General features: G+C 31.8%; 2 protein-coding genes across 2 annotated transcripts; both read left to right on the top strand.

Moving 5' to 3' along the window:
* Window positions 1-253: 253 nt before the first annotated feature.
* On the top strand, window positions 254-5,582 carry LOC129313898 (ERAD-associated E3 ubiquitin-protein ligase HRD1B-like). The gene is made up of 5 exons (XM_054957293.1): window positions 254-463; window positions 3,313-3,395; window positions 4,303-4,452; window positions 4,535-4,737; window positions 5,289-5,582. Exons 1-5 carry the CDS (start codon window positions 254-256, stop codon window positions 5,567-5,569), a joined length of 927 nt encoding a protein of 308 aa, XP_054813268.1. The 3' UTR covers window positions 5,570-5,582.
* A 263-nt stretch (window positions 5,583-5,845) lies between these two features.
* LOC129313897 (ERAD-associated E3 ubiquitin-protein ligase HRD1B-like) lies at window positions 5,846-11,175 on the top strand. The gene is made up of 5 exons (XM_054957292.1): window positions 5,846-6,055; window positions 8,905-8,987; window positions 9,895-10,044; window positions 10,127-10,329; window positions 10,881-11,175. The coding sequence occupies exons 1-5, from the start codon at window positions 5,846-5,848 to the stop codon at window positions 11,159-11,161; spliced, it is 927 nt and encodes a 308-aa protein (XP_054813267.1). The 3' UTR covers window positions 11,162-11,175.
* Window positions 11,176-13,905: the final 2,730 nt, after the last annotated feature.

Here is a 13,905-nt window from a genome sequence, read left to right as displayed (position 1 = left end):
ATATTATATATTTATATACATTTGGTATATTCTCTTAATCTATTATAAAGGAGTAACTAACTGAGGCAACACACTTTTATGTTTGCAAAGATGGCACATGAGCTTTTAGTTGAATCTGAGACAAACGTCTAATTTTTCAAAATTTTTTCTCTTTTTCCAGATCTAATCTTAAGCATTCTAGTATTTTTGAAAAGAAGTTCGAACACTGATTAAGTATGTGGAAGTTTGCTATGACAGTACTGAAGCTATTAATATGGTTACCAGGATTTGCAATCAAAACCATCTGTTTGGTGATGTTATTGAAATTGCTAGACTCTTCCTTGAAAGAAATCGGACTATTTCTTTTGATTTCATATACAGGGAAGCAAACATTTGTGCTCACTTATTAGCACAATTATCTCATTACTGGATTAGTGTTGATTTTTATACCTATGTCCATCCTCCACCTCTTTATCAGAAGTTGGTGAATGATGATAGGAGAGTTGTTCTTTGTACTCATTAGTTTGTAATGTCTTCTATTAGTTTGGTTAATATAGGTTCCATATGTTGGCAATAGCTGGTGAAATCATAGCCTGAGTCATGCCCAAAGATATTGTCCTTAAGAGCTATTCCGCTACACGGGGTTGATTGCGCGGTAGCTCTCCCGGATTAAACATACTCTTCCTACTAAAAGTAGGGACACAGAACAACAAAAATTCACAAAATATACTCAAGTAACTGTACAATGAACTAGTATGATAGAAGAGGAAAGAAAGGCTGAGAGTACTAAGACTCTCACTGAACCCGTGACAGGCTTTGCCTTTTATAGGCAAATCTCATAATGTTGGATAATAAAACCACTTTAATCACAATTAAAAAAACAGTTTCAGATAATAATGTTGTTTAAATTATAAGTTATAAAATAATAAATAGACTTAAATAATAATTAATATTATTAATTTATAATAATTCCTTCTGAAATATTCAAAAATATTTATAATATCCAACAATCCCTCACATATTCCAAAAGGAAGGAAAAATTTTGAAAAACTATCTTATACAAATAATTTTGCATCTCCAAAAAATAGTTTTCAAAATTTTGAAAAATTGTCAAGAATTACGTCTAACTTTTATGTAATTGTATGCAAGAGCCCATTTATTAGTCCAAGTTCACATCTCAGTATCTATAAACTAAGGCCTTCTATCATTTGAGCAACATAGGACTTTCCTTTTTGACATAATTGTAACGATTCCCTACATGTGTCAAAAGGACCACTATCATCTGAGTTATTTTCACAAAAGATAATCACTTTAAATTTGGTGTCTTTCAACTTGAACCAAATCTAGACCAATAAAACTTAACACACAGAAAAGTTAGTGTAACTTTGTTATTGAACCAACAGATCTTGGTCGTATGCTAGAGGTCTTATTAGTCAAATTATACCCCCACAATTTCCATTGTTATCGCGGTTTTGCACGTTATCAGCCATGTGCATGCCTGGCTATAACAAATACTCTAGAGATTTCGCCACGATCTCATAGGAGCAGCCCTATTTCACATTTGTATAAGTATTTTCATCAAGTGTATCTGTAATGAATATATCATCCGTAAGGACTATGAAAAACATTAAGAGCTTTCACTCAACCTTCGATCAATGTATTCTAGCATTTTCTCAAGTCGTAGGAAGGGATAGAAAATTTAGTGCTAGCAAAACTAACAAGTAATTTGTTCTTACCTATTGAACCTTCTTCATGGAATTTCTACTCACAAAGGTTGGATTTCCATCACTGTTAATTTTAAATAGGCTTAAGTCCCATTCTCCTCAACATTTAAATAATTAAAATTCTTCCCAAGGGGTTAGTTAACGAATTCGTCAGATTTACATCTGATCTCACGTAATCGATTGAAATAACTCTCTTTTTTAGCATGCTTAATTGTATTTCAAACGATATTTACCTATGTCATTATTCTCTTTGCAATGACTATTGCCATTTGGCAATTACAAATCATCAACATAGTTTATGTCGGTTTTACTCATAGTAGAATATTCATTGAGAAGTTTTTTAACTACTCAACTTCATTATTAGCCAACTTTAAAATAATAAACTCTGGCTCAAATAACATTTTATTTGGCTATTAATAGATTTTTCTTCATTTGAATATAAAATTTAGTTAACATCATTGTATTGTCTTAATACAATAGAAATCTATTATACATGATACCACCATTTATGGTATCCCTTAAATATTCATTTGTCTCATGCTCTTATGAGACTTAATCTCCATGCAACGTATGTCATGAGATTAACACTTAATAGTGCAACAAACTCTCACAAATTTGTGCATACATAAATTGAGCAACAAAAATATATCATTTTTTTAAAATAACATATCAGCCTCATAAGAACTCATCGGCACTAAGTGTCAGTTTTACACAACAAAATAATTGCTTAGATGATCTCTAGCAACTTAGCCTCTAATCCAGTTTCAAATTAATTAGCTTGGATTCCACTATAGTCCTATCATTATATTTTGATATCATCACTACCGAAAGTGGATAATCACTAATGGGTTTTCTCACACAAATTAATAACTTAGTAAACATGCATCCACGTATTTTATATAGTAGGAATCCACTATTCTCAATTCCATAATTTGAAAAAAAAATTAATTATCTCATGGGATCATAACACAAATCAGTATTTACAATAATGAATACTCCTGCCAAGATATATTATTAAATAGGTCATGCGTCTATTTCAAAATTTATTCATCTATACTAGACAAATGATTAACTTTTGTGCCACTATCTTGATAAATCACAAATCTTTTTTTTTTAGCATTTATGCAAGTCATAAAGCCTTCACATAATTTTCCTCTAAACCACAACTAGACATTTATAAAAAGAAACTAATATTTTGGTACAACACATTTTTGCAACAAATTCCATACATTAGGCTGCCCGCACTTTCAAATATTTTAATTACATGAAAAATATTTTCATGCCTTAACAACAATGATTCTAATTAAATTAGAATCTCACCATATAATCTCCTCCCATTCTAATTAAACTAGAATTTCTCATAATTTTAAATTCATCAAATAAAATGCCTAAACTTAACGCCATATAATTTTCTTTAGGGCAACATAAATTCAATTGAGACAATTACAATTATGATACTTAAATCATATGATATAACTTATTTTCACACTCATGAAGTTATGTGACCATCATCGTGAAACAAATTTTATATCTCATTGTTGCCAAAATTATAAAGCCCACAATAAATATATTTATATTTATAAAGGTGCATATTTTACCATATTTTAAGCCAGTCTTCACATTCTACTTGGAACTCATCAGGGATTTGCTTCACTTGTCTATGTATATGTGTTTCTTCCTCGTGATTTTCATGTAAGTGATCAATCTACTCTTATTTTGTATATGCATTGTAGCCCTCATGAATCGTCCTAGAGTGTTTACATGGAGGATCATGCAATTTAAAATTTTTAAGGTTGGAATTGATGTTAATGTTTTGATTTACAGACATGAATGTTGGTTCAAGAATTACACTTTGAAGGTAAATCATGTCTGAAATCAGATAAACTAGTTGCTGGAATTTTTGTGCAGCACAGGCCCTCTGTAAATTATTATTTGGAAATTAATGGGTGAGAGAAAGATATTTAGTTTTTTACAAGGCTGATAGAAATCAATCCTTTAAAATAGTAAGTTCCAGATTGAGTTGCAATGGCACTGAGATTTTCTTTAATGGTAACTTCCTTATTAGCGCTCCCCTACTTTCTAGCAACTGATATATGTCATCTCCATTTCAGATACTTTGAACATTAACCAAGGGAAGGTCCTTCTAAATTACTTAGCTAATTATAATATCATGGAGACTTGGTAGTATGGGATGCCAAGTCCCACATTGAGTAATATGGGATGCTCAATGGGATATATAAATGGGTTGGTTCTCCCACTTTAACAACTAAATTTTGGGGTAGAGCATCTCATCCCACTTAGATACCCATCATAATGTTAGTTAAACTAATTAAACTAATGCTCACTGTGTTTGTCATGGAACTTAGCTTTTATCTTACTGCTATATTATTTGTCCAAAGATATTATATAAGGCTATGGTGACCAGTCACCTCCCACTGTTTTCTTCTATTGTTCTTTAGTAGTGAATGTTATTTTAAAATAGCTTGTCTAGCTTTTGGTTTACTTGTTTGTCCTGTTTTTGTTTTAATTTGACTGCATGTTTAGTCTTCACAGGCTATTTTTTATCTACTAAGTACTAATCTTAAATTGGCTTTGGTAGAAATTATGGTGTGCCTTTACACTTAATATGGGAGCTGTATGAGACATTTAGGAACTTCAAAGTTCATGTTGCTGACTACATACGCTATCGTAAGATTACTTCAAATATGAATGATCGGTTTTCAGATGCAACCCCTGAAGAGCTTAACGCGTTAGTTTCTAAAATATTACTTACACTTGTTTTTGTAGTTAAACTTATACAATAGTATTGATTTTTTAAAATGGGTATGCAGAAGCGATGCTACATATATTATCTGTCGTGAAGAGATGACTACAGCCAAGAAGCTTATATGTGGACATCTTTTTCATGTGCATTGCCTCCGATCATGGTTAGAGGGGCAACATACTTGCCCTACCTGCAGAGCCTTGGTTGTACCGCCTGAAAATGGCGCAACTACTGCTGGAGGGCAGCATGGATCACAGTCAGATCGACAGGGTAACCATATGAGAATAGATACTGTATGCATAGTTTGTTAGCATATTAATGATTTCACTATGCCAAAATTGAAATTATACTATTTCTGAGGAAATAATGCCTTTAGTAACTAAAATGGAAAATGGGAAAAGTGAAGGTGATATAGTTTGATATCGACAGATTAATCCTCTTCAGATACGCCCCTTCCATACAAGAACCAAACATTATCCTATTTAAAGCATGTCAGTTTAGAATTTTTTACTGTACAGACACTTTTTTTAAAGACTAGGATTATTTCTGTCCCATTTTCTTTTATATTTCTATGCGACTTATAAAATGGTGTATTGTGTATGTTGAAGATTGAAATAATTTATTCAACTCTTGAAACCATGTTTTCTCTTTTCTTGGGACAGTCATGTTTTCTTACTTTTTTTTTAACATGGTATCATTTCGAGTTTAACACTACCTGTTTACATATTTATGAAATTATAAAATAACATGAATGAAGTAAAGATTGCAGCTTTGGATGGCGCTGAACTTGATTTAGGCTGGATTATTATAACTTGGAACAGGAACAAGAACGGGAACTAGTACTGGAAACTCATCTCAAGCTGAAGGTGGCAATGGGGTGGCTACTGATAATTTGAGTCGTCATCAAGTTAGACTCCAAACTACCGCTGCCTCAATGTATGAGAAGTCTTACGTATACCCATCACCATCTGCAACTTCTTTAGTATGGTATATCAGTGATTTACCATCCACCTTTCTTTATATACTTAAACAGACTGATCCAGAAACAATGAATTTAACTGAAGACACATTGTGTGCTTGGGTTGTTCTTGTTGAAAAATAGTTAGCAGATGCCGCAAAAGGAATATATTATATATTTATATACATTTGGTATATTCTCTTAATCTATTATACAGGAGTAACTAACTGAGGCAACACACTTTTATGTTTGCAAAGATGGCACATGAGCTTTTGGTTGAATCTGAGACAAACGTCTAATTTTTCAAAATTTTTTCTCTTTTTCCAGATCTAATCTTAAGCATTCTAGTATTTTTGAAAAGAAGTTCGAACACTGATTAAGTATGTGGAAGTTTGCTATGACAGTACTGAAGCTATTAATATGGTTACCAGGATTTGCAATCAAAACCATCTGTTTGGTGATGTTATTGAAATTGCTAGACTCTTCCTTGAAAGAAATCGGACTATTTCTTTTGATTTCATATACAGGGAAGCAAACATTTGTGCTCACTTATTAGCACAATTATCTCATTACTGGATTAGTGTTGATTTTTGTACCTATGTCCATCCTCCACCTCTTTATCAGAAGTTGGTGAATGATGATAGGAGAGTTGTTCTTTGTACTCATTAGTTTGTAATGTCTTCTATTAGTTTGGTTAATATAGGTTCCATATGTTGGCAATAGCTGGTGAAATCATAGCCTGAGTCATGCCCAAAGATATTGTCCTTAAGAGCTATTCCGCTACACGGGGTTGATTGCGCGGTAGCTCTCCCGGATTAAACATACTCTTCCTACTAAAAGTAGGGACACAGAACAACAAAAATTCACAAAATATACTCAAGTAACTGTACAATGAACTAGTATGATAGAAGAGGAAAGAAAGGCTGAGAGTACTAAGACTCTCACTGAACCCGTGACAGGCTTTGCCTTTTATAAGCAAATCTCATAATGTTGGATAATAAAACCACTTTAATCACAATTAAAAAAACAGTTTCAGATAATAATGTTGTTTAAATTATAAGTTATAAAATAATAAATAGACTTAAATAATAATTAATATTATTAATTTATAATAATTCCTTCTGAAATATTCAAAAATATTTATAATATCCAACAATCCCTCACATATTCCAAAAGGAAGGAAAAATTTTGAAAAACTATCTTATACAAATAATTTTGCATCTCCAAAAAATAGTTTTCAAAATTTTGAAAAATTGTCAAGAATTACGTCTAACTTTTATGTAATTGTATGCAAGAGCCCATTTATTAGTCCAAGTTCACATCTCAGTATCTATAAACTAAGGCCTTCTATCATTTGAGCAACATAGGACTTTCCTTTTTGACATAATTGTAACGATTCCCTACATGTGTCAAAAGGACCACTATCATCTGAGTTATTTTCACAAAAGATAATCACTTTAAATTTGGTGTCTTTCAACTTGAACCAAATCTAGACCAATAAAACTTAACACACAGAAAAGTTAGTGTAACTTTGTTATTGAACCAACAGATCTTGGTCGTATGCTAGAGGTCTTATTAGTCAAATTATACCCCCACAATTTCCATTGTTATCGCGGTTTTGCACGTTATCAGCCATGTGCATGCCTGGCTATAACAAATACTCTAGAGATTTCGCCACGATCTCATAGGAGCAGCCCTATTTCACATTTGTATAAGTATTTTCATCAAGTGTATCTGTAATGAATATATCATCCGTAAGGACTATGAAAAACATTAAGAGCTTTCACTCAACCTTCGATCAATGTATTCTAGCATTTTCTCAAGTCGTAGGAAGGGATAGAAAATTTAGTGCTAGCAAAACTAACAAGTAATTTGTTCTTACCTATTGAACCTTCTTCATGGAATTTCTACTCACAAAGGTTGGATTTCCATCACTGTTAATTTTAAATAGGCTTAAGTCCCATTCTCCTCAACATTTAAATAATTAAAATTCTTCCCAAGGGGTTAGTTAACGAATTCGTCAGATTTACATCTGATCTCACGTAATCGATTGAAATAACTCTCTTTTTTAGCATGCTTAATTGTATTTCAAACGATATTTACCTATGTCATTATTCTCTTTGCAATGACTATTGCCATTTGGCAATTACAAATCATCAACATAGTTTATGTCGGTTTTACTCATAGTAGAATATTCATTGAGAAGTTTTTTAACTACTCAACTTCATTATTAGCCAACTTTAAAATAATAAACTCTGGCTCAAATAACATTTTATTTGGCTATTAATAGATTTTTCTTCATTTGAATATAAAATTTAGTTAACATCATTGTATTGTCTTAATACAATAGAAATCTATTATACATGATACCACCATTTATGGTATCCCTTAAATATTCATTTGTCTCATGCTCTTATGAGACTTAATCTCCATGCAACGTATGTCATGAGATTAACACTTAATAGTGCAACAAACTCTCACAAATTTGTGCATACATAAATTGAGCAACAAAAATATATCATTTTTTTAAAATAACATATCAGCCTCATAAGAACTCATCGGCACTAAGTGTCAGTTTTACACAACAAAATAATTGCTTAGATGATCTCTAGCAACTTAGCCTCTAATCCAGTTTCAAATTAATTAGCTTGGATTCCACTATAGTCCTATCATTATATTTTGATATCATCACTACCGAAAGTGGATAATCACTAATGGGTTTTCTCACACAAATTAATAACTTAGTAAACATGCATCCACGTATTTTATATAGTAGGAATCCACTATTCTCAATTCCATAATTTGAAAAAAAAATTAATTATCTCATGGGATCATAACACAAATCAGTATTTACAATAATGAATACTCCTGCCAAGATATATTATTAAATAGGTCATGCGTCTATTTCAAAATTTATTCATCTATACTAGACAAATGATTAACTTTTGTGCCACTATCTTGATAAATCACAAATCTTTTTTTTTTAGCATTTATGCAAGTCATAAAGCCTTCACATAATTTTCCTCTAAACCACAACTAGACATTTATAAAAAGAAACTAATATTTTGGTACAACACATTTTTGCAACAAATTCCATACATTAGGCTGCCCGCACTTTCAAATATTTTAATTACATGAAAAATATTTTCATGCCTTAACAACAATGATTCTAATTAAATTAGAATCTCACCATATAATCTCCTCCCATTCTAATTAAACTAGAATTTCTCATAATTTTAAATTCATCAAATAAAATGCCTAAACTTAACGCCATATAATTTTCTTTAGGGCAACATAAATTCAATTGAGACAATTACAATTATGATACTTAAATCATATGATATAACTTATTTTCACACTCATGAAGTTATGTGACCATCATCGTGAAACAAATTTTATATCTCATTGTTGCCAAAATTATAAAGCCCACAATAAATATATTTATATTTATAAAGGTGCATATTTTACCATATTTTAAGCCAGTCTTCACATTCTACTTGGAACTCATCAGGGATTTGCTTCACTTGTCTATGTATATGTGTTTCTTCCTCGTGATTTTCATGTAAGTGATCAATCTACTCTTATTTTGTATATGCATTGTAGCCCTCATGAATCGTCCTAGAGTGTTTACATGGAGGATCATGCAATTTAAAATTTTTAAGGTTGGAATTGATGTTAATGTTTTGATTTACAGACATGAATGTTGGTTCAAGAATTACACTTTGAAGGTAAATCATGTCTGAAATCAGATAAACTAGTTGCTGGAATTTTTGTGCAGCACAGGCCCTCTGTAAATTATTATTTGGAAATTAATGGGTGAGAGAAAGATATTTAGTTTTTTACAAGGCTGATAGAAATCAATCCTTTAAAATAGTAAGTTCCAGATTGAGTTGCAATGGCACTGAGATTTTCTTTAATGGTAACTTCCTTATTAGCGCTCCCCTACTTTCTAGCAACTGATATATGTCATCTCCATTTCAGATACTTTGAACATTAACCAAGGGAAGGTCCTTCTAAATTACTTAGCTAATTATAATATCATGGAGACTTGGTAGTATGGGATGCTAAGTCCCACATTGAGTAATATGGGATGCTCAATGGGATATATAAATGGGTTGGTTCTCCCACTTTAACAACTAAATTTTGGGGTAGAGCATCTCATCCCACTTAGATACCCATCATAATGTTAGTTAAACTAATTAAACTAATGCTCACTGTGTTTGTCATGGAACTTAGCTTTTATCTTACTGCTATATTATTTGTCCAAAGATATTATATAAGGCTATGGTGACCAGTCACCTCCCACTGTTTTCTTCTATTGTTCTTTAGTAGTGAATGTTATTTTAAAATAGCTTGTCTAGCTTTTGGTTTACTTGTTTGTCCTGTTTTTGTTTTAATTTAACTGCATGTTTAGTCTTCACAGGCTATTTTTTATCTACTAAGTACTAATCTTAAATTGGCTTTGGTAGAAATTATGGTGTGCCTTTACACTTAATATGGGAGCTGTATGAGACATTTAGGAACTTCAAAGTTCATGTTGCTGACTACATACGCTATCGTAAGATTACTTCAAATATGAATGATCGGTTTTCAGATGCAACCCCTGAAGAGCTTAACGCGTTAGTTTCTAAAATATTACTTACACTTGTTTTTGTAGTTAAACTTATACAATAGTATTGATTTTTTAAAATGGGTATGCAGAAGCGATGCTACATATATTATCTGTCGTGAAGAGATGACTACAGCCAAGAAGCTTATATGTGGACATCTTTTTCATGTGCATTGCCTCCGATCATGGTTAGAGGGGCAACATACTTGCCCTACCTGCAGAGCCTTGGTTGTACCGCCTGAAAATGGCGCAACTACTGCTGGAGGGCAGCATGGATCACAGTCAGATCGACAGGGTAACCATATGAGAATAGATACTGTATGCATAGTTTGTTAGCATATTAATGATTTCACTATGCCAAAATTGAAATTATACTATTTCTGAGGAAATAATGCCTTTAGTAACTAAAATGGAAAATGGGAAAAGTGAAGGTGATATAGTTTGATATCGACAGATTAATCCTCTTCAGATACGCCCCTTCCATACAAGAACCAAACATTATCCTATTTAAAGCATGTCAGTTTAGAATTTTTTACTGTACAGACACTTTTTTTAAAGACTAGGATTATTTCTGTCCCATTTTCTTTTATATTTCTATGCGACTTATAAAATGGTGTATTGTGTATGTTGAAGATTGAAATAATTTATTCAACTCTTGAAACCATGTTTTCTCTTTTCTTGGGACAGTCATGTTTTCTTACTTTTTTTTTAACATGGTATCATTTCGAGTTTAACACTACCTGTTTACATATTTATGAAATTATAAAATAACATGAATGAAGTAAAGATTGCAGCTTTGGATGGCGCTGAACTTGATTTAGGCTGGATTATTATAACTTGGAACAGGAACAAGAACGGGAACTAGTACTGGAAACTCATCTCAAGCTGAAGGTGGCAATGGGGTGGCTACTGATAATTTGAGTCGTCATCAAGTTAGACTCCAAACTACCGCTGCCTCAATGTATGAGAAGTCTTACGTATACCCATCACCATCTGCAACTTCTTTAGTATGGTATATCAGTGATTTACCATCCACCTTTCTTTATATACTTAAACAGACTGATCCAGAAACAATGAATTTAACTGAAGACACATTGTGTGCTTGGGTTGTTCTTGTTGAAAAATAGTTAGCAGATGCCGCAAAAGGAATATATTATATATTTATATACATTTGGTATATTCTCTTAATCTATTATACAGGAGTAACTAACTGAGGCAACACACTTTTATGTTTGCAAAGATGGCACATGAGCTTTTGGTTGAATCTGAGACAAACGTCTAATTTTTCAAAATTTTTTCTCTTTTTCCAGATCTAATCTTAAGCATTCTAGTATTTTTGAAAAGAAGTTCGAACACTGATTAAGTATGTGGAAGTTTGCTATGACAGTACTGAAGCTATTAATATGGTTACCAGGATTTGCAATCAAAACCATCTGTTTGGTGATGTTATTGAAATTGCTAGACTCTTCCTTGAAAGAAATCGGACTATTTCTTTTGATTTCATATACAGGGAAGCAAACATTTGTGCTCACTTATTAGCACAATTATCTCATTACTGGATTAGTGTTGATTTTTGTACCTATGTCCATCCTCCACCTCTTTATCAGAAGTTGGTGAATGATGATAGGAGAGTTGTTCTTTGTACTCATTAGTTTGTAATGTCTTCTATTAGTTTGGTTAATATAGGTTCCATATGTTGGCAATAGCTGGTGAAATCATAGCCTGAGTCATGCCCAAAGATATTGTCCTTAAGAGCTATTCCGCTACACGGGGTTGATTGCGCGGTAGCTCTCCCGGATTAAACATACTCTTCCTACTAAAAGTAGGGACACAGAACAACAAAAATTCACAAAATATACTCAAGTAACTGTACAATGAACTAGTATGATAGAAGAGGAAAGAAAGGCTGAGAGTACTAAGACTCTCACTGAACCCGTGACAGGCTTTGCCTTTTATAAGCAAATCTCATAATGTTGGATAATAAAACCACTTTAATCACAATTAAAAAAACAGTTTCAGATAATAATGTTGTTTAAATTATAAGTTATAAAATAATAAATAGACTTAAATAATAATTAATATTATTAATTTATAATAATTCCTTTTGAAATATTCAAAAATATTTATAATATCCAACAATCCCTCACATATTCCAAAAGGAAGGAAAAATTTTGAAAAACTATCTTATACAAATAATTTTGCATCTCCAAAAAATAGTTTTCAAAATTTTGAAAAATTGTCAAGAATTACGTCTAACTTTTATGTAATTGTATGCAAGAGCCCATTTATTAGTCCAAGTTCACATCTCAGTATCTATAAACTAAGGCCTTCTATCATTTGAGCAACATAGGACTTTCCTTTTTGACATAATTGTAACGATTCCCTACATGTGTCAAAAGGACCACTATCATCTGAGTTATTTTCACAAAAGATAATCACTTTAAATTTGGTGTCTTTCAACTTGAACCAAATCTAGACCAATAAAACTTAACACACAGAAAAGTTAGTGTAACTTTGTTATTGAACCAACAGATCTTGGTCGTATGCTAGAGGTCTTATTAGTCAAATTATACCCCCACAATTTCCATTGTTATCGCGGTTTTGCACGTTATCAGCCATGTGCATGCCTGGCTATAACAAATACTCTAGAGATTTCGCCACGATCTCATAGGAGCAGCCCTATTTCACATTTGTATAAGTATTTTCATCAAGTGTATCTGTAATGAATATATCATCCGTAAGGACTATGAAAAACATTAAGAGCTTTCACTCAACCTTCGATCAATGTATTCTAGCATTTTCTCAAGTCGTAGGAAGGGATAGAAAATTTAGTGCTAGCAAAACTAACAAGTAATTTGTTCTTACCTATTGAACCTTCTTCATGGAATTTCTACTCACAAAGGTTGGATTTCCATCACTGTTAATTTTAAATAGGCTTAAGTCCCATTCTCCTCAACATTTAAATAATTAAAATTCTTCCCAAGGGGTTAGTTAACGAATTCGTCAGATTTACATCTGATCTCACGTAATCGATTGAAATAACTCTCTTTTTTAGCATGCTTAATTGTATTTCAAACGATATTTACCTATGTCATTATTCTCTTTGCAATGACTATTGCCATTTGGCAATTACAAATCATCAACATAGTTTATGTCGGTTTTACTCATAGTAGAATATTCATTGAGAAGTTTTTTAACTACTCAACTTCATTATTAGCCAACTTTAAAATAATAAACTCTGGCTCAAATAACATTTTATTTGGCTATTAATAGATTTTTCTTCATTTGAATATAAAATTTAGTTAACATCATTGTATTGTCTTAATACAATAGAAATCTATTATACATGATACCACCATTTATGGTATCCCTTAAATATTCATTTGTCTCATGCTCTTATGAGACTTAATCTCCATGCAACGTATGTCATGAGATTAACACTTAATAGTGCAACAAACTCTCACAAATTTGTGCATACATAAATTGAGCAACAAAAATATATCATTTTTTTAAAATAACATATCAGCCTCATAAGAACTCATCGGCACTAAGTGTCAGTTTTACACAACAAAATAATTGCTTAGATGATCTCTAGCAACTTAGCCTCTAATCCAGTTTCAAATTAATTAGCTTGGATTCCACTATAGTCCTATCATTATATTTTGATATCATCACTACCGAAAGTGGATAATCACTAATGGGTTTTCTCACACAAATTAATAACTTAGTAAACATGCATCCACGTATTTTATATAGTAGGAATCCACTATTCTCAATTCCATAATTTGAAAAAAAAATTAATTATCTCATGGGATCATAACACAAATCAGTATTTACAATAATGAATACTCCTGCCAAGATATATTATTAA

This window comes from Prosopis cineraria, unplaced genomic scaffold, assembly GCF_029017545.1.
Source record: "Prosopis cineraria cultivar Desert tree isolate PC_DT_omini unplaced genomic scaffold, ASM2901754v1 PC6, whole genome shotgun sequence".
Classification (NCBI taxonomy): Eukaryota; Viridiplantae; Streptophyta; class Magnoliopsida; order Fabales; family Fabaceae; genus Prosopis; species Prosopis cineraria.
This window is presented reverse-complemented; position numbering and strand designations above follow the sequence as displayed.

Coding starts and splice junctions, on each gene's coding strand:
- LOC129313898 (XM_054957293.1), top strand. CDS start 254: ATGGTTACCAGGATTTGCAATCAAAACCATCTGTTTGGTGATGTTATT. Junction 3,396..4,302: donor TTCTTCCTCGTGATTTTCAT/GTAAGTGATCAA, acceptor TGGCTTTGGTAG/AAATTATGGTGTGCCTTTAC. Junction 4,453..4,534: donor ACCCCTGAAGAGCTTAACGC/GTTAGTTTCTAA, acceptor ATGGGTATGCAG/AAGCGATGCTACATATATTA.
- LOC129313897 (XM_054957292.1), top strand. CDS start 5,846: ATGGTTACCAGGATTTGCAATCAAAACCATCTGTTTGGTGATGTTATT. Junction 8,988..9,894: donor TTCTTCCTCGTGATTTTCAT/GTAAGTGATCAA, acceptor TGGCTTTGGTAG/AAATTATGGTGTGCCTTTAC. Junction 10,330..10,880: donor ATCACAGTCAGATCGACAGG/GTAACCATATGA, acceptor AACTTGGAACAG/GAACAAGAACGGGAACTAGT.